Below are 24,410 nucleotides of genomic sequence, written 5' to 3'. Positions count from 1 at the left end.
CGGGGTAGCGCTGGACACGCAACAGTAGAGTGCATGCGCCTACGGCAGCAACCGCGAATTGTGCGGATAAATGCTTTTTATTTTTAGCCTTATTTACTTGCATTATACGCACATGCAGACTTTTTTTCTTTCTGTTGTTTTTGCTATCCTGAAATTTCACCTCGCATTATATGTTTTGCAGTATTTTTTTTTTATTTTAACCCTTGGGGTTTTCAGCTGTCTCGTAATGAACAAACTAATATAACAAAATATGCTGTACATGTTTAAAAAGTGATGCTTTTTTTCCTGTGTGACAGTTGAAAACTGTGAGCATATTGCACTTTTGATAGTTCCATGCTTTTCCGTTGACAGAGGAGGCTTCTTCTTAGCATCGATCACCATGAAAAAGAGCAATCAGAAAATTTTAGCGTCTATTAATTGCTGTGCTACATTTCCTTGAACAAAAACAAAAGCATACAAATCAATAAACAAGGCAAACACACAAATAAACTTTAAGGTTGATATTCACGCCTTTTATATTTCAAGCAGATCATCATCAGCCGGACTGTACTCACTGCAGGGCGAAGGCCTTTCCCGTTTTCCTCCAATTAACCTGGTCCTGTGCGAGCTGCATCCATCTGACCCCTGCAAACTTCTCAACCTCTCATCCGCCCACCTAACCTTCTGCTGCCCTCTGCTACGCTTTACTTCCCTTGGAATCCAATTGGTTACTCTTAGAGACCATCCCATGACCATTTCTTCTTCTTGATTTCTAAATTTCAAGCAGTTTATGTTGCTCATTTTTAGAGGTTTTTGTAATGTTCTGCATGGCTTCTAAGGCATGGTGCAACAAAGCTCTTAACTTCACTGTATATGCCTATAACAGCAGCGTTTACTTAAATGTGCGTGGCAAATTCTGACTTACATTTTATAACTTCTAGTCATTTAAAAAGTGCAAAATATGCATAGGCTTAATGGCTCAACCTAGTGCAATGCGCAAAGCACTAGTTCGACGTAGTTTGTCTTGCTTATCGAAATTTTCCGTGCTGGTTGCGTCGGGTAGCGTAAATAACATTTCACCGCAAGTATCCTTGTACAATGTGGCTGCATGCCACAAACACTGACTGCGGTAGGCAGTCATGTTGCCTTTGTGCACATCGCTCTTCACAAACAGAAATGAACGAAAGGCAGGGGGGGAGCTTCACATGCCTGCAATGGGGGCAAATAAGGCCTGCACCACCATATGAAGCCTCCTTCTCGTCAGGGTTCCAATGAAGCGGGCTACTGCCGCCACCCTTGGCATTTGCTTGGTGCCATTGATCCGTGATCCTTCCGTAATCTTCCCAAAGGAAGTACCTTAGATGTATGGTTTTCCCTATATGGCGCATCGTGTCAACTTCGAGTGTAGAGCCTACTAGCACATTTTTCAAATTGGAGACCCCCTAGGTGAGTGCAAGGTTCTGTCGATGCGCAACATCCCTGCTGGTGCGGACAACACGTGTACGCATTATCCACCACGACAGCAAAACTTGGAATTATAATAAGTCGACTATTTGCTTGCCATTGTATACCCCTTTACTAAAGAGTAGCTAGTAAATGCACAAAAAGAAAACTTCAGAGTTGCCAGAAAGTAGCCAGGGAGCTAAACTGAAATTTTCATTACCAGACAGGGTTGCAAAATAGCCACCAACAACAACACTGCTTGTTAGCTGCCCCCGCAAGCCAATGGTTACCACTAAGCATGACGACATGCTGACTTATCATTTAAGCATACTAATTATTGGAACTAGTGAACTTGTAATTTGGAGTTAAATTATCTTTTGTGTATAAATTATCTTTTGTGTCTGCTCTTTATTTCTGTTTATTTATTTGTCCTTTGCACATAGACAAGGATGATCACTCTGTTGTCCATTATCACTTTCTGCTTCCTGTAAATAAGTGAAGAGGAGCAGCAGTGTACAGTACGTATCACTGTTAAAGGGAATGTCCTATTGCTTGGCCTAAACACTTTGTGAAGCGTTGCAGGCGATAACTGGCGAGAATAGCCGGTACCATGTGTAAGCTCGGGAAGAGCAGCCGGCTGTGCTTACTGTGCATGCACCTTGAGCGATCGTTTGTCGCCAGCTCTTTCGGGAGCGCTTTGTAAAGCTCGGCAGCCAAGCGGCCTCATGTTCCCTTTAAGAGTGAATCATACTGTACATGCAGTGTCGGTTGCATCGTGACCAGTTTTGCCACAACTTTGTGCAGGCTTGAGTTTCGGGTGAAGAAGGAAGGCCTTTTCGGAGGTGGCTCCACCAAGCAGGTGCATGTCATCAGAGGTCAGGGTGATAAAGCTGTGCTGAAGGTGACTGGAGGCATCCTCACCATCAGCATCGGTGCCGGACTGCCGAAGAACTCGAGTGAGTCACCATACCAAGTGCTTGCCTAGCGTTAATGGTCAACTAGGGATGGAAAGTTCCCTGGTCACTTGGCTTGTTTCCTGTGTTTATATTGGCTAGGGTACAATATGTAACTATTGGTTGGCTGTTTTGTTGAAGACCTTGCAAAGCATTGTAGGTTTTAAATGAAGAGAAGTATATAAATAAACATTCGCTGTATTGGTGTGTTAGGGTGGTTACGGGAGTTCAAAAGCATTCAGATATTTTCATTTTTGGAATTACCCCCCACCCCAGGGATCACTGCCTTTATGATTGTGCATGAGAACTTTGGTTGTATTGTGGGGATCTCCACATCTGCGGGGATGAATATGAATTTTGCTGCTATTGTGGTTTGGGAAAGCGTAGTACACTTAATGTGTAACTACTGGTCACTTTATTATCAAACGTGGTTGCAGTGGTTTGCTGTCATTTTGTTTCCACTGGTTTTGCATTTGATTTTGGAATTTCTCTTTCGTAGTAGCACTATACTACTTGAAAAGACAGCAGTTGGTAACAGTGGGCCAATGTGCTCAGCAGTATCCTGTATTGCTCTGCTGACCACTAGCAAAAGTAAACAAAATCAGTTTTCACTTCATCAGGCATTACTCAGTCCTCGACATTCTCAGGCTTAAGATGTTGTCTGGCAGATAGCTTTTTCTTTAGGCAACATAAAAAAAAAGAAGCTTTAGCAGAGGACTGCTTTTTCGTAACAAAAGATTTCTGTGTGCCAGTCTTTGCAGATTAACCTATGTCTGACCATAAGTGACATGCCACTTAGTAACAACCAAAGTAGCAGAGACCCACACTGGAGTTGCACAAGGTGAAGACTTGAATGCAACATAGTGCAGAAATTACAGTGAAAACAAAATTTGAGAAGGAGCACAAAGTATTGGTGGCAGCTGTCATTGTATCTGGCTTGCGTCTTCAAAGCTGTGATAGACAGAGAAGATTGGCGATATTTTCACTTGCTTTACTATATTCATATCACCATTATGTGTAGTACTTCGTGTGCTTCTTGGTGTTTCTTTTAAGCTTTCAAATATTTTTTAATAATAAATTGCGAGTTTCTTACCCCATGGCTTTGCAGAAGTGCTAAAGCAGCTGGACAGAATGGGCATTTCTCATTGCTTGGTCCTCTTTTTATGTCTTGTAGGACCATGTGAACGGTCAGCATCTTCGGGACAAAGGCCACTAAAAGGAAACTTGTCTTCAAGAATGCAGCAACCGTCAAGAGCGCAGCAACCCAGTGAAAACAAGTTGAGGGAACACAACGGCCGGGGCCGAACTGTCAGAACTGCTTCATCGAACAAGGCTCCACATGCAGCAAATGCTGCTCTGGCGGCTGTGATTGGAGCAAGAGGTTGGAACCCCTGTTGTGACACTAATTTAACCATCTGCGTTTCACATCTATCAGTGTTTGTGAAGCGTGGTGCCATCTTCATTTTACTGGCGGTAACTCTAGGCCAATGTTAGATTAGTACTACCATATCTTTCGAATCCTGATATACTAGCATATTCTCTGTTCTTGAAAAAAAAAGATGATTAATTTGTGAAGTGACAATCTAAATGCCGAAGAAAGGGAAGCCTGAATAGCAGACCTTAATTCAAGATGTCGCTGCTTAAAAAGAGCATTATCATGTTAAAAGAAGTGCTATCACCTGTGGCACAACCTGATGGAGAATAGCGTCAAGTTACATGTGCAGGGCCACAACTACAATTCAGCTGAGAGGATGAGTTGCACACTTTGTTTACATCTTCACTTGCATTCTTCCTCTGTGGTTTTTTGCATAGAATTGTTTTATGATTTTTGCATTTATTTTTGCATTTTGTTTGTTTTGAATGCCTTTTTTAATACCCAGCCATGAATTAGGGCTTGTACTACTGTGGCCATGCAAGTCTGTGTTTTATAGTTAGCATCCTAATAGCATCTTCAAAGGTTTATCTGTGCTAGATAGACTAGTAATAACTTTTTTTAGAAAGGCTGAAGGAGTATTAGGCTAAGAAACTTGCTGGTACTAAGGTAGGAGTCTGGATGATTCAGTGGTCTGGCGTGGGTAGAGCTTGGATGTTTTCTACTGCTTATTCGACGTAAGCCATGTACTCGAAACATACTGAATATTTGTTTATTTTTGTATTGTAAACATTATTGGTTATCTTGGCTCAGTATTGTTTCAATTCTGGGTTCTGGATGGCCTTTGGATTCTACTAACAAATGGAGTTCGCTGCTTTTTAGTATGCAATGTTTGCTTGAGTCTTGCCATACAGTAAAACCTCATTCAAACGTCTTTTTAAAAATGATGAAAAAACATATCCAATTAAACTTATGATCCAGGTTACTTGATTTATGGGGGCAGATCTTCCGTCACAATGTTACTACATCATGTAGTACTGGCATAGTTGGTCTCAGTTACGGTTTTGGTTTCAGTTCCACCTTTGCTTAAAATTATAGTTTTCGAGCCGCAAACAATGCAGAAATGACTTTCTGTAGAATACTTAAGGTCCTAGAAAATGTAAATTCGCGGTTAATGAATATCACGTGCCGCGTATGTTGCCGAAACAAGCACATTCCAAGAGCATACAGAAACCGGGGGTAAATGCAGCAGAAGCAGCCAACATACTCTTCGGGAGATCCCTGACAGATGGTGCAGCCATCCTGTTTGCTCGGCGTACTCTAGTGATTTGAAAATGCGCTACACCAGCATTGTATGCGCTTGTTTTGTAGTACTATCGTGATACGATGAGAATGTCAATGTTTCGTAATAGTATAATATTCCAGAGCACGATCCACTTAATTTACGAAGGGGCTGTATTCTCCTGCGCATTGAGCTGATGCGTTTTGGCTCTATAGCTTTGGCTGCGTAGCTAGAAAAAGTTGGTTCGAGAGTGTAATGCAATATAAGGAACTAGCATTATCCAGGAACGTATTAACCAAAAAGAAAATCAGTTTTAACTCTATGGGACATTTTTCACTGCCCGTGATTTCAAGCGCATAAACCGGAAACGTATCACCACGGTTGTACTGTACATCAGCGCATATTATCTGCGTGAAGAATGCATCGTATTCCTTAAAGCTTATAACTTGTTCTCTCCCTTTGATGCCATCTCTATACCTTTATCATTTTCCACACTCTGTCTGCTTTCAGTCGATGACTCATTATCATTCTTTTATTTTCTTCTTTTCAACAGCTGCAGGATCGGGCATGGCATCGAGGCATGCTCCAAACTTGCCACGGAGTGGGCACAGTCAGCACAGCAGGAGAATGTCTACTGAAGGAAGTGGCACATCGGACTACATGAGGCCACCCGAAGCTGGCGTGTCGGGGTAAGGCTTGCGTAAAAGAAAACAGCGCTCTTCGATACCGGATGAAACTTAGCAGAATGTTACTGCTACTTTCTTTTGATCATGGTGGCGATTACAGGAGAAAATGAATGTGTATTTTCTTAAGAATGATGATAAATTTATCAAATGTAGAAGAAAACACAGCTTGCAGCAAATGAATGTCGATTCCATGACCTTCACGCTTCAGTGCTGTGCTCTGTCAATCTAGCTATGGCATCGGACGACTCAGTTTATGCTTTTGAAGGTATGTTTTTAAATGCTTGCATTGAAAATGTTTTTGAAAGAACGAAATCAAACCATACCTTGATTTAAAGGGCAGAGGCAAGATTTTTCTAATGTCTATGCATTTTACTGAAACATTCATGATGGATTCTCTGTATCCTACTGATCCTTTCTGCCAAACTTCGTGGCATTTTGTTTCAGCGCAAACAAATTTAAAATTTTCCCATTTTGTGGTTTCAGTCAGGACGATTTATACAAGCAGCCATGGGTGTGCATGGCGCCCGTTAAGTTAAATCTCGTTACAAGAGACACTCGGTTATCAGAGATATTTGAAAATGGTTTGGTTGGTTTTCCTATGTCTGCCATGTTAGCAACATTGCATACAAGAGACATGGTTACAAGAGACACTCGGTTACTAAGGGCAACTTTTGCAGGTCCTTGGAGTAAATTCTTCACTATTTAGAAGAGACACAACCCATGTGTGCTCATGCAATGTAGCTGAAGCGTACCAACTCGTACATGATGCACTTTAGAATCCCTTAGCTAAATTTTGTTCCATATCAGCATCCTTTTTGTTGTATATGTCAGGAACTGAGGAGTGCTTCCCCTTGATTGGAGAGTCAAAACAACCCCGCTGTTTCAGCCACTGGAATCTCATTACTATCACCTACGAAGCAAATCAAAATGCATGAATGACTTCCAGCATATTTAACTCCTCGCTGTTAAAATTTGATTACAAGATGGAAGCTCACAATCCTGATGTCTTTCTCTTTGTGAGCAATGCTTCTTGCAGCACAAAAAGCACCAAAGTTCTCGTGCTCAAAGCCGCCAAAAGTTATTTTTCACTCCAAACTCCACACCCTGCCTTCAACCAACAGACAAAGGCATTATGCACTCTGTTAAGTTGCTGTACAAAACAAGGTCGGTAAAACGCCTGTTGTTCGACAGGCAGCAAGACTGTACAATAGTAAATGATGTGAAGTTTGCTGTTCAGGTGATTTCAAACGTCTGGAATGGCCTGAGAAATGAAGCTGTGTAAAACCGTTTCAGACAAGCAGGCTTTAAATGTGGTGACATGATGTAAGAGGGCTCATATATGGATTACTGTTGAAAGCTTCCTTGAAGATGAAGCTTGGGCGAGCATCCAAGAGACTGCTGAGGTACCAAAATCTTTTGAGGAATTCATATCTGTAGATGTGGATCTTGTGTGCTCCCGAAGTGCTTACAGACTGTGCAATTCTCACGCAAGTAAATGGCACATGTTCCACTGAGGATGACGACGAGGACATTTCAGAGGAAAAGTGTCAGCATCTGAGGGTGAGGAGCATGTAAGAGTGCTTCAAAGGTATTAGAGCAACAGGAAGGCTTGCAAAGTGAAGTGCTTTACCTCCAGAATTTGGGAATACACTCTGCACTCACAAAAATACATACTACATAGTATAAATAACTTCTTTAAGCTTTCCTGAATAATTTCCTGTTAATTTGTGTGAATGTATTTATATGCTGATGTGGAGTAAACTGATCAATACAGTGCTTTTAGAATTTTTGGTTATAAGAGACCTTGCTTTCAAGAGACATCTTTTTCGGGTCCCTTGACTCGAGTGTCTCTTGTAACAAGATTTTACTGTATTCACGTTACAATTTTTGAAGAAAAAATTTCAAGGACACGTTTGGCCATTTCGGACAAATAGTGTTGGAAGCTATCACTTCCAATCTCAAATTTATTTATTCAGTGCACATACGGTAGTTTTTTTACAGCCTCTGCACTTCACGCATTTGGTCAAAATCCGGTTGTGTTTCGATTTCCTGATTTTTTGATGTTTTTAAATTTTTTCTTATCACCTAAAAAAAAACTGTTCATCTTAGACAGGGGTGCAAGACATATATAATGCAGCAGTCAACTTAGATTGTTGGCAAATCATCCGGAGTTGATCTTTAATCCCGTCAGACACGCTTTGTGTTGTACTATAGAGGAAATCCAAAAATTTATGTGTATATTTAGAACCCTTAATTTACAAAAACTAATATGAATGGCTAAAAGAAACGAGGAATTCACACACGCTGTACACTTCCATTATCGTAGATTGCACTCTTATTCTAACAGGCACATTATGCTAAATTAAGTATGTTTCTTGTGATTGGAAGTCGTTTCCACAGTGAAAACCCAGGTACAGTGTTTTTTCGTACAGTAGAACCCCGCTATAGTAAACTCTGATATATAGTAAACTGAAACTGAAGTCCTAGTTAGTCTTTCATGAGTCACTGCATTTTTTTCTTCTTTATAATAAAGTGCTTCTGGTTGTGGGGATGGACTTCCCACAAAGTGTCATCATTAATGAAACAGAGATTTTAGCCGGCGTGAATATTCGCTGACATGCTACTCTGCATGGGGTAGGGAGATTAGGGAATAAAGATGGAAGAAGGGTTAGGAAAGAGTGCGGTCATTGAAGATGGATGGATGGCCTCTTGGATAAGACCGAATTTCAGTCCTGTGCACGTACAGCAGGTTTATAATGCGAGTCGGTAATTTAGAGTTTGTATAGAGCACCAGTAATATCTAAATAGGCAGATAAGAATATCATTGCATGGCTGCTACTGTCTGTAGCAGCCAAGATACGATAAGAGAAGAAGGGAAGGTATTTTAGAGTGTTTCTAACCAACAAGACGTATTTAGTTAGTACATAGTCATTTATTTACCAGACAACACCTCCAGGGCCACGGCATCACTAGCTGATGATATAGTATAAAGATTTTTGCCGGTCTGAACGGGCTTACTATATGCAAAAATCTTTATACTATATCATCAGCTAGTGATGATGTGGCCCTGGAGGTGTTGTCTGGTAAATAAATGACTGTGTACTAACTAAATATGTCTTGTTGGTTAGAAACACTCTAAAATACCTTCCCTTCTTCTCTTATGGTATCTTGGCTGCTACAGACAGCAGCGCCATGCAATGACATTCTTCATGCGTCTTCTGTAAAACATTCCACTGCGTTGAAAAATGAAGAAGTGACGGCACCAGGCAGTGTTTCCAAAGCGGGCTGCTGCACTTTGCAATGTCTTAGTATCTTGGTTCAGAAAAGCAATTTCTGAACCAAGACACAAAATGGCTTTGCCATCTTGTCGAGCAGCAATTTCAAATGTATACAGCATGACTCACTTCATGAAAACAACACTCAGAGCTTTGGAAAAAACTCTCATCAAGCTGCTTGTACAAATGTAACCTGTGATGTAAAAGGTCAGCGGCTACCATCTTGGCTCAGAGCATTAAAGACCTATCTGAAGCAGAAATAAACACTTATTGAGATAAAGAAAAGAAACCTGAAGTATTGAAATTGAAATTGAAGGGCCAGTTTTTCTTGATGTAGTGGTACCATGGTGAATTAATTGCCCTTCTGGGAATGGAAGCATAAAGAGAACAACACAAAATCATCACCTCAGTGCAGCCATATCTGTCCTGGAAGAGTTTGTTGCGGAACTGCATCTTTATTCGACGCTTTGTATACATGCCTGCAGGGAAAAGCGCAGGAATTCTGGGAAATCACGACCAGTTCCAGGTGGTGGCAAGCCAAAGCCTCCAAGCCGTCCCAGGCCAGCTGTCCCCACATGCAAGGCCTTGTATGCCTACGAACCCCAGGACACAGATGAGTTGGCCATTTCTGAAGGTGACACCATTGAGATTATCAGGGAAGGTTAGTACTTCATTATTTCCAGAGCCGAGCGTGGTTCCTTGAGCTTGCTTGTTAATCAATAGCAGTTTAACTTAAAGGACTATATACACCAAATTTTAGTGGCATTTTTCTTCCTGTTAAGGATGCGTAAGCCATTCCTGTATATCGATCCGCACGCAGTTTTCGCTTACGACCGCTAAATAATTTATTTAAATAATAATAAATAATAATAATAATAATAATAATAATTAAATAATTTTCTTTTCTCATCAGTTTTGGTTTTGATATCCGAGAGATGGCTGTGACATCACAATTATGTCTTGATGCGCAGCATGAAAAAACAGCTATATAATCGCTCATTCTTCACTTGTAATGATTCCTGTTCTTGAGGCAGCCTAGCTTTATCATTGTAGTGAATTCAAATGACACAACAATGATTATATCGCTGTATTTTCATCCCTCGCGTGACCTAGACTTGACTGTGACATCACAGCCATAGCTCGGCTGTTGAAACCGAAACCGAACCAGGTGAGAAACGAAATTTGATAATTATTCAACAGTCGTAGGCAAATGTGGCGTGATGATCCGTGTATAGTAATGTCCTAGGCATCATTACAAATGATAAAACAGTAACCCAAAAGTTAGGTGTCTATAGTCCTTTAAGCTAGCGCATTGTTGGGGCGTGCCTTCCTTTTGACCAGTGGTGCATGGCAGAAAACTCAATATTGTCATGAAATCGTTTCCAAAATCTCAATATTTCAATATTTTATATCAGCCTTGGTATGCTACATGCAATAGAGTCTTTTTAAGAGGGCCCTGACCACCCTCTGTTTGTAAATTTACTATACTCCTATGGTTCGAACTTTTATGGCATCATAACTGGAACCTGTGGCTGCAGAAGTTCACAGGGGTCAAGTGGATGCAGCTAGCACAGGACTGGGTTAATTGGAGGAATATGGGAGAGGCCTTCAGTGGGTATAGTCAGGCTGATGATGATGATAATGATTCGTTTTCACCACACATCGCTGTTGTTGGTTGAAGCAAACCTAACTAAAACCTATTGGCGACCATCGTCCAGCATGCATAGCTCGCTTCGCTGCCAAATGCATTGTGGAAACCAGCTGTGTTACTTTTATTGAGCGATTATTCTGTTTATAATGTAGTTGGTAACACTCAGTAGGCAGCGGCCGGTTCTAAAGCGTCTTTCGCAGCACTTCCTGTGCAAAGCAGGTTAGAGCTAACATCGTCTTGTGAGTAGAGCATTGCCACTGCTAGAAGTGTGTCGGTAGTGTGAGTACAATGTGTTCTTGCCTCTAGGTTACAGTTAAGCCGATTTGTTGTTTTCTATATTAACAAATTACTGATGTATAAAACTATGTTGCAGTCCACTTCAGGTTCGACTGTATCGGTATTTTGGGCAGGGGCATGGATATGGGAAAGCAGTTTTTGCAGTTTTGACGATAAGGTAGGATGAATAAGGTAAAGAATAAACAAACAGCACACACTATATAGACATGATAAATAGACTGGGGAAAAAAACTTTTTTACTAAAGCAAATGGCACAATGAAAAAGAGTGGGAGCAGTTAGGGACGGCAGGTCATCGTCCATCATTCACCCGTAAATTCAAATAAAAGGTCAATGAAATGCTTAATGCGAGTGTCATCACTGCTGTGACTTCACTGCCGATGAACTATACAAAGACATGGCCTCATGAAAGAAGCCCAAAACAGCTTTAAGTTTTTCATTGCCATGGCACACTTGGCTCTAATGTTCGTCAGGGTAATGGCCCAATCTGTGCACTGGGCTTGTTTATTTCAAATGACCAAATCTGCTGGAGGGCATTTTTAAAGGTTATTTCAGCAGTCGTGCTTGGAAGATATGTGCAGGTGAACGTAATGTGTATGCAAGCCTGTAAAATGTGCACACTCGAGTACCTCAACTAGGAAGTGAAACTAGGCTTGCAGGGGATGTGCAGGTAGAATGCTGTAATCAACTGTCCTATTACCTGCAGTACGGTAGCAGAGGGCGATAATGGTGGTACGCTGAAGCTTATGGGGGTTACATTCTCGCAAGAATGCGCCACGGGGGGGCTAGACGCTACAGTCGCCTTCTAGCCCCGACGTGCCAGCCCTAGCAGACAGAGCTGTGACCCCCAACCCGCGGTGCGAGAAATCGCCACTGCGGCGGGTTCGGGCCAGAGGGGACAAACACCGAGTTACGTACTCGAACAGAGTTTATTGCACTGCTCGAGTACACGGCAAGAGAATAGCAATCAAGAACAACCACCGTGTAGCGAGCGAACGCCGCGTACGGGGGTGAAATAAAAACCACCTAATAGGGAAGCGCGTCAAGTAGGTGAGAGGAAGAGTCTTCTCACCTGACAATGCTTCGCGCTCACATCCCGTTGCGGTAAGTGCCTACGGTCAATGGGCGATTCTCGGTGACGGCGGTGGTATCCTCGGCGGAAATCATGAACCGCGCGCGTGCACGCCCATTCGCCGAAGAACCCGAGCGAGTTGCTGCAGTCGCGCTCCTCGACACGGAACGGGAGAGGAGGTCTCCCGGTTACGCCGGCAGGAAAGAGGGAACCCCGCGGCAGCGTCGCCGCAGGCCCGGGAGGCGGCAGGGGGTGGCCAGCATGCCCTCTCCTCCGCCAACCTCTCTGCCAGCACGCGTAATCACGCGTGTTAATTACGCGCGGGCGTTATAATGGAGGAAGGGGATTGTGAATCCCCACAAGCTTTGCTTCAAGAGCAGACATGATAGCGCATTTAACACTGCCTAATCGTTCCGCATATGTTCTTTCTAATGACAGAGCTGTTCATTTGCATACAGTCATACGTCAAAGCATATGCTAGGCACATCTTTTATTACTGCTTATGCGCCATCTGCACTGTAGCAGTGCAGTTTTTTTCTTCCTGTGGGTGCTGCATACTAGCAATGATTTGTGCATTACAACAATGGAGAGCAACACCAACTTTTATGCGACACGAGGGCCCTTATACTACCGCATAACATATTGCCCAGTGCAACTTTGCAGTGTTTGAAAATTTTCCCGCATGCTGTGTCCTTGTTGCTGCTGATTTTGTGTCAGTAACAAATCGACAACTGCGAGGTTTATAACCATAACACTGGTGTCAATTCGCAGACCCGTCAGGCTGGTGGCTTGGCCGACTAGGAGGAAAAGAGGGACTGTTTCCAGCTAATTATGTGGAACGGATTTGAGCACCTTCTCCGCCCTCTGCCTTTGTTGGCCTCTGTGAATCCGGCGGAGTGGGACCTGCAGCTGAAAGCCATCCACAACCAACAGAAAACCCTGAAGACTTGTTTGCCTGGGGTTGGAATTTGCACCGTCTATAGAGAGCTGTTTGGAAAGTTCTGGAACTGTAAATGAGCACAAGGGACAGGCATGTTATGTCGCCTCCCTAGTGTAAGATGTTAGTTTCAACATTCTCCATCATAACTAAGCTCAATGCTAAGAAAAATGTGAAACAAAGTAACATCTCAAATTGAGAATATGCCAAAATATTAAACAAGTACTATACTATATATTTAGGAGCATTAATTTGGTATCGCTCCATTATCCTCACAGCATCAAAGATACTAGCGTGCACAGAGCGGAATGCTAGAACATGGAAACAAATGCACTGTTATAGTGTTCTGTTCTTTTCTTCCTTTGCGCTGTTGTTTTTCATACTGTTGTCACAATGCATCATGAGCAAACCTTGCAGTAAAAGTAAACTTCTGCAGGAATGTCAGCTTGGCCATGTTAAGACCTTAAAACTCTGTGAAGGTTGTGAACAAATATGCTTCACGTGCATTTGTCATGGGGGGAAAAAAAAGTAAAGTTTATTTTACTAGTACCATGGTGAAATTTGGACTGTTCCTTCACATTTTCAGCACACTCGGCATCACTGTTCACAAACAATGCTGCTAAAAGAGCGTGGCGTGCCAGTTATCTGTACTAAAGAAGCATTAAAGGAACTTTGCAACTAAAGAAGCATTAAAGGAACTTTGCAACAGTCTTGTTGAAATTTCCACCCTTTGGTGCAGGCATGCCATCAAAAGAGCAAAAATGCATGGCCCATAAAGGTAGCATTCAGTAAATTTGACTGGCCACAGCAGTAAAAGAAGTCTGCTTTTAGCAGCAAAAATCTTTCTCAGTAGTGATGGCACACATTTTTTTAGCTCTTAATGATGTTAGTAGTCGCTGCTTGCAATGCATACTGTGTGGCTTGGGCAGCGACTTCAGCATCGGATGACCACTTACCATTTCCTCTCGGCACCACTTGGAGACGGGCTACTCTTTTCTCAGTAGCAACTGAGGGTTTTGTCTCTAGTAGGACGGAGCACATGTGGCAAATAGCATCACACAAATGGAGTACTTTTCAATTGTTGACTGTTCAATGTTGTTTTTGTACATTGTCTGTGTACATTCTCCCAATGCATTGGGAGAATGCATTGGCGCGACTTGTCTCCTAGTCGACGGCTTCCTACATCTATTTGCCCACATTACACGATTCAGCACTTTTTTGTCTCATGACTCGTGATTCGACAATTTCATGCACTGACTAATGACTCATTGATACAACTTATTTTGTACCATGACATTGACCGACGGCGACGAGAGGATCAACTTCTGGTGACACATTTTGCGGACACTTCCAATGCCAACACAGCCTGTTAATGCTTTGGCATTAATAACCAGCATTATGATTACAACCACTGTGTAATTGCAGTTGATGTTTATAATCCTGCACTTATGTGTCATTGCGCCTTTTCAGCGTCTTTTTTAATTACTGCACAGTTGCCAACAAAAGTGTGGCAATTTGTCTGGTAATTGAAAATTCACTGTGTAACATATCTGAAGGCTGCCAGTTGATGTGACAGTAAAATTATGAAAAAAAACTCACTTCCACAGCCTGGTTTTTGTTTGAGAAAAAGTCTGCAGGTATTTTAAATTTTTTTCAAATGACCTAAAAAATGAGCAGTTCCCTGCTTCCAATGGTGGCAACATATGGTACCATGCACACTGTGAGCTTTTATGGCATTTTATTACAAAAACACTGGCGGGCATAAAAAATAAGAGCAGGTACTGCACTTCCAAACCCAAACAAAATGAATGTCCTAGTGCTTCTTGAACTGTTTCAGGATGGCCTCGTACTTGGACTTGCTGTTGAACCAAAGAAGGAATGGGATTCCAAGGGATGGCAGTGTCATAACAGCAAACGCCAACCAGTCAGTCTGGGAAAGAAAAAGTCAAAGCTCGATCATTATCAAAACCAACATACATATGCGTTACTGCTTCAAAACTGTCGACAAGTCAACGTAAAAAGGAAACTAAAGTAGCTCTGTGCACCTGCAGTATCCAAAGCTGACTTTCCGCAATATTTTCGTGACTGGCATTTGGCCACGAAGTATAAGATTGTGCTGTACGTGGTTCCCAGTACTGCTACTGTATATTGATGGAAATAATATGCAAGGAAGCCCCATGTGAACGTTCAAGGCATATTTAAGAACCTCCAGCAGCTGAAATTAATATGAAGTCTTGCAACAGAATGTGCTTCGTATAACCTGGTGCCACATAAAATGTTTGGGTTTTGACACTAATAGTGAGGGCATATATAACCTCACAGGTTAAGGGCTGATAAATATCTGTTTTAAGGGCTTATAAATATGTCTGATTTTCATGTGCCAAGTGTTTTTACTTGAATGTTTGCTTGCAATGACAGCAAGGCTCAAGTTTCTACTCAAGAAACATAATAGATTTGAGTGCACATTTATGAACACTTTCTTTATCCTCATGGAAATTCCAATAACACTTACCACGTGAGGTGAGAACTTCCTGTCAAAGTCGCGCACAGGAATAATGCCGCCTTCCCCTGGCTCAGCAGTGTGGGCATACTGCAATCATGCGGAAAAAAAAAAAAGGAAATGGGAAGAGTTATCTTTATACAGAAATTTCATGCAATTAACTGCCGTACGTTTAACAAATAATGTTCTTTTATGCACTCTGCTTAAAGGTCAACTCCGGTGGTTTTTCCATCATTCTGTGTTTTTGGTTGAATTACATTCCTCGGCACGTCCTGACTCGAACACAAAAAACCGTTTTTCGAAATTCCAATTAGAAGTATTTTTAAAAAGAAAAAACAGCAAATCGAAACCGAAACTGCTTTCACGGCCAGAAACAACGTCCCAGGTGACGAAATGGTGACGTCACACTCAGTATTAGAGAAACACTCGTACGTGCGTTGGATGGTGAAAATAAAGTATGGAAATCATGAAGCATTGCATAAAATGTCTGAGTTAGTTCAATATAAGCCTCACAATTTCATAATCATGCGGGAAGTGGACAGTAACGCCGGTATACTGTTTGTGACGTCAGAAGCTCAGTGTTGCCGGCAGAAATAGTCTCAACTTAAGCCATGAAAACAGCATATTTTAAAGTCGTGTTGCGCGCGAACGGATTATCGTACAGCGCCCAAATTTTGTAGAATGCGCCAGGACGGAGAGGAGAATCTACAGTAAAATTTTTATTAGAATATTCGAATGTCGAAAAACCCCCGGAGTTGCCCTTTAACTGACAATGCACACAAAATGAATATATACAGCTACTATGCTGTGCTAGAGCTTTTTCTCACTCACTAACAGATGTATTTACAATTGGAAGACAGAAGACTGAGCGAATTGGTTTGGTTTAAGCTGAAATGAGATTAATTTAACTGCTTGAACAACTTCTTGTTCGTGCTGTTGAACTATGTCGCATTTACAACAAACTTAAGATGAAGGCAGCTAGATTAATCACAAAAGCACTGCAGGAGGCCTCCAAGATGAATTTATACAAAGTTGAGAAATGCCAGGAGCTTGGTGCTTTTCTTGTCAGGCCTCCAAGGTGAAGTTATACAAAGTTGGGAAATGCCAAGAGCTTGGTGCTTTTCTTGCCCTGAATGTCTCTAACCTTCCAGCATCGTAATGATTAGTTCTCGCTGTGTACAAATTACTTGCAATGAAGTGACTCTCAAATTAGAACATGTGTTTAGAACTTTACTATTCAAATACATGGCAGGAACTTTTTATTTGACATAATGCCACTGCACAATCAGCTTGCTTGACAACCTCAAAGGGCTGCAAATGCTCCCACTTTACAATAATCAGGGCATCCTAAAACCCACCCCTGACTACTATATGGTAAAGACTGCTGCCTAACATAAAGTCAAAACAATCGCTTATCACGAAGATCGCAATACGACAGGTGAACTAAGTTTCATGCACTAACGGGGCACCTTAACCCGTCCAGACTAATGTAGCTAGACCTTGTCACGATATGGTATGGAGCTTGACGTCCCAAAGCGACGGCGGCCTATATGAGTCTTTTTAACACACACTGACATCGCACAGCATGTGAACAACCTGCGTTTCACTTCCATTGGAAAACAGCGGCTGCAGCTGAGATTAAACCGGCATCCCTGCAGCTCAGCAGTCGAGTGCCCAAACCACCAAGCCACCGCCAGCAGGGTAAATATTGTGATCAATTCAGGAGGAATATGAATCTACAAATTATACGAATGAGAATCCATGCTACTTGTGACGAGCACAAGGCACCCATTGTAAAGAGTATCATTGGCACAGAATGGTGTTGCATATGCCAGTCCTGATGTACAATGTCTGTCTAAAGTAAGAAACCCAGAGGATTACACTCTAGGTTATATTGTATGGCAAATTATGCACTGCCAGCATCCTAATTATGTCCTGCTGCAGTGGCCCAGTGGTAAGAGAGCTTGGGGTAATGAGCGGGGCGACCCGGCTTTAATCCCGGTTGTAGTGGGAGCTTTTCGATGGCGTTTCATTGGCGAAACGCAAGGCGCTCGTGTACTGCGTGATGTGAACGCAAAATTTGAGGCAGCCGAAATTGCCCAAAGTTTTCAACTATTGCGTCCCTTGTAGCCTAAGTTGCTTTGGGACATTAACCCCCTAAACCACAAACGTTTTAACCTTTGAAAGTGACAGGAGCTATTGCTCACATAAATCAAACTTTACTTTCTCACTGCAAGCCGTTAAAACCACTGAGCAAGGCAAATGTCGAAATGTCTCCTCCCAGAGCTTTTGCAAACTGGTTCCATTGCCGCTTGCATGTAACAGCCCAGCAAGCAATCGATGACAGTGATGGAGCACTTATTGGAAAAGTCTGTAGGCTTTGCGCATTGGTATAGGCATATGTGAGGCAGCACTCTACAGCCAAATCAAGCACATCACAAATGCCCACACATTGAGTACACTAAGAGCATCGTGAAGTGAAAAAGGTCTGCTGCTTCACAGCCTTGGAGATACAGTAAATGGCAACAAAGACTTCAAAGAAGAAACATGCCATGTGACAATGTAATAGTTTAATCGCATGTAAGCTGATTCCATCTATATATGGTACATACTGGGACTGACCGGCTTCACTAGTAGCCTGGGAACTTTTCCCCCGAAATTTTCTAATCTGCAAACATTGTAATACTTTCACCGTGTATGAATTAGTTTTAATGCAGTGATGTCATTTACCAATTATGCACTCCAGCAGGCCCTATATTACACCTCACAAGGTAAAGGAGTACCCTTTAGGGCACTAAAGGCTTAAAAATAATAATAATAAAAAAAAAATATCCAAATTACGGCTCTAAAATGCATCAATTTAAAATACACAGTGATTTTAAGTGGCATGATGTGACCAGTTTTCTACTCTCTATGCCCAATTAGAGAGAAATTTCCAATTGGAGAACAAGTGAAAAATGCACGTCATGTGCAAGGTACGTGCCAAGTTCAACTGCCATTATTGAAATTAAGCCTTTCTGCACAGTTAACCAAAATTTGTTTCCAGCTTGGCACAGTTATGACTGCGCTATTGCAAAGTGATGGCACTGGTGCACGCATCATACAAGAAAGGGGCTCATTTTTTCGGGCATGCCTTGCATGAGGAACGTTCGCTTCGCGCAGGTTTCCAAAGCATGTAACGCAATGTGTTCACTAAAAACAGTAGCACACAGGCCCTGCAAGCTAGCTACGACTTGGCCTGTATACTCTTGATGAAGCGTGTACACAGTATATGAGTGAGGCAGGTTTGGGAGATACATTCAGCATTCAGAGCCAGCTAGTAATGTTGCTGCTTGGGTCAGTGTTCGCACGAGCTTGAGTGAAAGCATACCTGAATCTCTTGGCTGTCCTCTGACGTCCGGTACGAGACTTCAGCACTAGTGAAGTTGAACCTGCCAGGCGTCAGGGGCCTGACGACGACGGTGTGAGTGACATTGCTGCCACTGTGGATTCGCAGTCAAAGAAACAGCATGCATGCATGGAACACCACGCACACTTTTTTGGAACAAGGAGGTAAATTCCCCTGGCATTGTCGAAACAGTGCCTGGTGAACTGAAAATTACTATAAAGTTTAGTGTGCTGATTTCCGTTGTCACTAACTACAAACAGCAATTACAAATGAACCACAGTAGATGCTAAAATTGCATGCTGCCACTCAAGCGTTCATACTTTCACTAGCCAGTTTACTTCTGCTTCCCTACCCCCATCTCCCTCTGATTTTCATCAACTGCTGTGCACAAAGCGATAGGCAGAGGATACGGAGCAAGCCTGTTAAGTTTGAAACTCAGCAGGCCACTGGTGACTTGGAAGTGCTGGGGATTAAAGGAGTTGTCCACCACTTTAATGTCCAAGGCCGCACTGCACAACACAAAACAAGAAAAACATATTTAGGGTAGTTATAACAAGGCCCCAAATCTTTCAATCAAAAAAAAAAAAAAAAAATCCTCTCACTATATGCACTTGCATTTCATAATGCAAAAGAAGACTTCTATGTAGGTATAAAATGGCCCTACACAACATTTTCAGCATAGTCATCCCCATACAACTATCCAGAGCACTAGAGTTTTCTGGGCACACCTATGATTGCCCTAGTGCTTGAACGCAGACTTTGTCATGCATGCATATTTCTAGATTGCGATTAACTCCTTACGTCTATAAAAGCTGTATTAGGCCCACTAGGCAGCAGCAACTTTCATAAACACACAACAGTAGACACCATTCAAGCACTCTAGAGTGCTTGAATGGTGTCTACTGTTGTGTGTGGATGACTGTACAAGTAGTCATGACTGACACTGATCTAATGAAGCTCGTTCAGTTTCATCAGTGAAGATGAGAAGCCCTCAGTGGCCTTGTCATTCACGTGACGTGGCACTTATAGCACCAGCTGCAAAGACTTAAAGAAAATAGCCACAAATGTGAACTATATTCTCTACTTGGGGCCAGAGCCTTACAGTTTGCACATTTGCACACGCAAGTGCAATCAACACCATTCAATACAAAATTTCATGCTTCAAAATATGCCCATTTTTTTTTTCTTTAGCTCTTTCATGTTTCATAAACTGTTCTAGTCAACCCTTCGAGTGCATGGCCAGGTACACTGCAGACACCCCTAGCAACGCCAGAGCATGCTCGTGCTGAACCTTGTGCTCACTCTTCACTGTGGTGCTACAGTGGTTTGTGACAGTCAGTTTTGGAATCTCTTTCATTCTGATATGGCTGAAGGCCGTTTCACATGATGCGATTCTTGCCGCAGCAGAGTGCAATTTCAGCCACACAAGAAGGGCACGCCGCTTCCGTCGGAGAGTAGCTGCGACAGACTTTCAACGAGTTGGTCGCATGCCGCACTATCACAGCGATCGTTGCGAATGAGACGGCCGCCAGCCAATGGAATTCAGCCTGATGTGACTGTTGCACGTAGTTGCGTATAAAACAAAAAAGTTAAAAATGTCTATTTTGCATAAAGTACTTTATATTCTGATAAAATAACATAAATTAGTAAAACATTTAATCTTACGCATGTTCTACCTTTATTGTTGGTAAATTATGATGGTGCCGTCGCTCGTGCTACACCGACAGATATTGCTGGTGCCGCAAGCATGTGAAAGGGCTGTTGCGATTTGCGCCGTAATGACACTGCGACTGGACCGAAATTTTTCGTGCGCTTCACACCATGTGAAACAGCCTTGAGGCTGTTTCACATATAGGCAACCGAAGCACAAGCTGAATGATAAATAAATCAAGAATTACTGACAAACTCAGACCCTGGCAGCAGTGAAACTGAAAACTTCGGTGACTGCAGGTGTTTTTCTAGCGATTTCTAGTGATGAAAGTGACCAGGATGCGCAACTAGCTGAAAAGCCTAGGAAAAAATAAAATATTGTGGAGGTACCACTCTGCATTGGACAGCAAATGGATTCAAGTCTGTGGTATGGTCAGAAATATGTTGTACATTGCCCACTGTTTTCTATAAACCCTGGTATTACGCTTGTGGCATAAAATGCATACTTTAAATTTCAAGAAAACCTGACACACAGGGAGAGGATCCTCCCTAAACATGGAGTTTTATTAACTTTACTCTCTTTTATCCCATTCTACTTTCATTTTGTGCAGTTTCTATCTTCTAAAACTGCTCTTTCTCAACATAAAATATCTAGACACACTCATACAGGTCAAATATATTTAACTGTCCACTGAACCAGACACATGACATAACAAGCCAACTCCTGCACCAGCCAGCTAGCAAAGCAAGTTCAAGTAACAGTAATCAAGAGCAGTGGGCATAAGACGAGCATTTCCTCATTCTCAGAAGATTTTCCTACAGCAAGTTATCCTTTTCAAAAAATAGAATGCCAATTTCTTTATCTTGGCTCACTGCATTTAAAGCGAATCTGCAATATTCATCGTGTTTGTATGGTTAACATACAAGAGCAAAAAAAAAAAAAAATAGCTGGGTATATAAAAGCAGTGATCGCATGTTACCTGCCACCAACATTGTAGATGTTGTAATCGACAACAATGTCCCGGCCTTCGACAAGGTATTTGTTAAGTATCCGCTTTTGTACAAGTAACCGTGCCTCGGTGGTCTCTTCTTCTGCTGCATGGACCAGCAAGAGGCAGAGGGCACCGGCAAGAATTCTTAGCATCTGCAATAATAAAAAAGAAGATGAACGGCAGACGGTTTCATATCAATGCTAGTGAACAGGATGCTCTGCCTTATAATTCAACCATAAGCACAGGATTTCGAGGCAGAAAACAAAACGGGAGCTTGGTTGCTAATTATTCGCTCCACTGCAGTTCGAATATGCAGTACCGCTTAACAACAGTCAATGTGGGTCCCAGCTGCACAGTAAGCACTGCAGTTTGCTGCGCTCTCCCCTTAGTTAAATATGAAAATCACATACGAGTTAGATGCGTTAGGCGACATTAGGTACACAGAAAACTGATCTGATAGCAAATCTTTGCACAACATTCAGCCTACCGGGGCTTTAAAATTGCACCTGTTCATCATACGTCCAAAGGAACTCCATTATTATCGCGCAAATATCCTTTCGCGCCGCGTTCACGAGAGCAACCGCCTCGACTAGCGCCTGATTGACCGTAGTGACTACAGCAGCCGTTGTAAAGTTTGTTTCGGTTATGGCGTTTAACGTTCGAAAGCGACTCAGCACATGGGCGCCTGGCTTTTCGCCCCCATCTAAATGCGGCCGCTACGGCCGGGATTCGATCCCGCGCCCTTGTGCACAGTAGTCAAGCGCCCTAACAACCACTGCACCACCACGACGGGTACAGGGTAAAATAACCAGGCACGATTTTCAGCTGGATACCATAGACGGGGAGAGAAAAAAAACGTTGAGTTTCAAGTATACTTTCGGTACTACCGCTGTCACGCTGGCACGCGGACTGCATGCAATCGAGTGAAATAAAAACTCTTGTAGCATAACGACGAAATCGAGCGAGCATCCTCGTCTCTTAAATTAGATTGCAGGTTTGAGAATTAACGCATCTGGTCGTTACGGCTGAAGTAAAATGTTACCCTATATTCAACGCACGTGAGCAACTTTAATCCGGTTGTCAATCGTAACTCAGAAGTAAAAAAAAAATTAAAATTCTAACACAGGAGAAGTTCTCAAACTGGCCAAAGCATTTTAAGTTTATGGTTTACACGTAATTTTTATAGTTCAGTAGCGCGCTACTACTATGAAAACACCAGACAGAAACAGTAATGGCACATACGCGCTGTGCTACTACAATCTGCAATGAAACATGCACAGCAACCATGTAAGTCGAAAATAAAACAGTAGCCCTGGCAACTTCTTTTCTAAATTTTGCAGCTGTTGAAGTTATCAAACGAAAGTGCATCCTAAAGAGGTCGGATCACAACGTGACAGCGAGCATCTTTGGTAAGGAGTAAACACAGCATGCACGGGCATCACTGCGAGGTGAGAAGTGAAACCTGAAATTAATGAACGCGTGTGCGAAATTTTTACCGTGCAGTGGATTAGCACGAACAAATATAAGTAGGCGCGTTGTGTAGCCGAGCCTGGGACACCGGCTAAAGACGCGAAAAAGCGCGTGTGATCGAGAGGCAGTTACATACCGTGACAACGTGTACAGCAGATCTCGAGGAAAAAGACGACGCGTTTGGTTCAACGTTGCCAGGTGTCTTGCCTACTCTGCCAAGGAGGTATACTCAAGTACAGATCGAAAATGAAATAACCACGTCTTAACTTAATACACGTAACTATGTAGAAATAAGCATTTATAGGTTACTTAACAGGGACCATTTTACTAAATTTTAGTTTACTATGAGAAAAATTAATTTGACATGAGCCTTTTGAAACCGCATAGGTTCTGGATGAATGTAACTCCATCCCGAGTATATTTCTAGTTGTAACATTTTGAAAATATGAATAATTATTAAAGTTTTTTTTTTACAGGATTACGTTTTAAATGTATAATTAGTTAAGCCCTCAACCACCTGCAAGTCGTGGGGCGAGCGTCGTTTCCCGAGAGGGGCTCTCGGAGCGTGTCTCCATGGCAACCACAAAAAGATGGCACCTTCTGCTCCGAGACCATTCCGATCCACTGGTGTCTTCCTCAGGTTGTCTCCTTAGCCGCTGACTCTGAAGAGCTCAAACCTGCACCTGCTCAATCCCGCAGCTAGCGCGCAGCAATAACCGCGCCATGAGGGACAAACAGGGTGAGTGCGAGCACTCTTTCGCTTTCCGCGCGCGATATTTGCGCACCAGAGCGCGCCGACGCTCCCCCTGTTTGTGGGGATCGTCGTACGGCTTCGGGCGGCGATTCCGAAACACGATCGCGGAAAGCGCGTCGTGCGCACCGTGAACCGAGCGAAGTCGCACTGCTCTGCACGCGTCTGCATCTTGGTGCACGCAGTGAGAACGGGAGAGAGGCGTTTTTGATCGAAGCAGTGTACAGGAATGCGACGTGTTTTCTTTTTGGGAGGAACCGGTGCTTCCTTTGGCACCCGCCGACCGCCTCCCGCCGGTCGCCAGCGGAGAGCACGAGATAGGAAGCGCGGTAAAGAAAAATCGTTTTGGGAAAATGCCAGTGGATCCTCCAAGGCATTGGGCATATCAGTGACAGCTAATTTGTGTCATGGAAGAAGGATCGAGCATGTTGCGACATGCATCTGTCATCACTGTTGCACGCCAAATCGATACGACACTTGTTCTTGCCATGTGCCTGCAGAGTAGCCTGCATACACACCTTGCAATGCGCGTGCCTCCTAGAATGGAATCGATACTTGCTCATTCTGGGCCTCTCCATGCAACTTTAACGCATGCACCCAGCATTGCGCACCACTTGGTCCTCTCAGTTCGGAGCTGGCAAGCACGCGCGTCGAGCGCACTGTCACGCCCACCTCGTCCGTTCGCCAGTTGTTGGCTCCAGCCGTTTCTCCTCG

The 24,410-nt window shown here is 42.8% G+C and overlaps 3 protein-coding genes across 4 annotated transcripts in view; 2 read left to right on the top strand and 1 right to left on the bottom strand.

The window, feature by feature from the left end:
• LOC146198720 (unconventional myosin-Ie-like) overlaps window positions 1-13,494 on the top strand; it is a 317,845-nt gene extending 304,351 nt beyond the window's left edge. Inside the window, exons 24-28 of the mRNA XM_084594218.1 lie at window positions 2,227-2,378; window positions 3,550-3,756; window positions 5,583-5,718; window positions 9,476-9,651; window positions 12,780-13,494. Of these exons, the coding sequence (XP_084450344.1) occupies window positions 2,227-2,378; window positions 3,550-3,756; window positions 5,583-5,718; window positions 9,476-9,651; window positions 12,780-12,856 (748 nt within the window). The 3' untranslated portion in view covers window positions 12,857-13,494. The remainder of the gene's footprint in view (window positions 1-2,226; window positions 2,379-3,549; window positions 3,757-5,582; window positions 5,719-9,475; window positions 9,652-12,779) is intronic.
• Window positions 13,495-14,666: 1,172 nt separating this feature from the next.
• SsRbeta (signal sequence receptor beta) lies at window positions 14,667-23,219 on the bottom strand. Its single transcript, XM_084594224.1, has 6 exons — window positions 23,082-23,219; window positions 21,464-21,627; window positions 19,244-19,342; window positions 18,816-18,927; window positions 15,458-15,535; window positions 14,667-14,875 (listed from the first exon to the last, which is right to left on the bottom strand). The coding sequence occupies exons 2-6, from the start codon at window positions 21,625-21,627 to the stop codon at window positions 14,759-14,761; spliced, it is 570 nt and encodes a 189-aa protein (XP_084450350.1). The 5' UTR covers window positions 23,082-23,219; the 3' UTR covers window positions 14,667-14,758.
• Window positions 23,220-23,497: 278 nt separating this feature from the next.
• LOC146198717 (uncharacterized) overlaps window positions 23,498-24,410 on the top strand; it is a 123,239-nt gene continuing 122,326 nt past the window's right edge. For both annotated transcript variants that reach the window (XR_014705012.1, XM_084594223.1), the window contains exon 1: window positions 23,498-23,684. Coding sequence is in view for 1 of the 2 variants with exons in the window: in XM_084594223.1 (XP_084450349.1) it covers window positions 23,669-23,684 (16 nt within the window). In the remaining variant the exon portion in view is untranslated. The remainder of the gene's footprint in view (window positions 23,685-24,410) is intronic.

The sequence above is a fragment of the Amblyomma maculatum genome, chromosome 2 (genome assembly GCF_055883805.1).
Source record: "Amblyomma maculatum isolate TAMU_Amacu chromosome 2, ASM5588380v1, whole genome shotgun sequence".
Classification (NCBI taxonomy): domain Eukaryota; kingdom Metazoa; phylum Arthropoda; class Arachnida; order Ixodida; family Ixodidae; genus Amblyomma; species Amblyomma maculatum.
The sequence above is the reverse complement of the archived record's forward strand: the minus strand, read 5'-3'. Positions and strand labels throughout refer to the sequence as shown.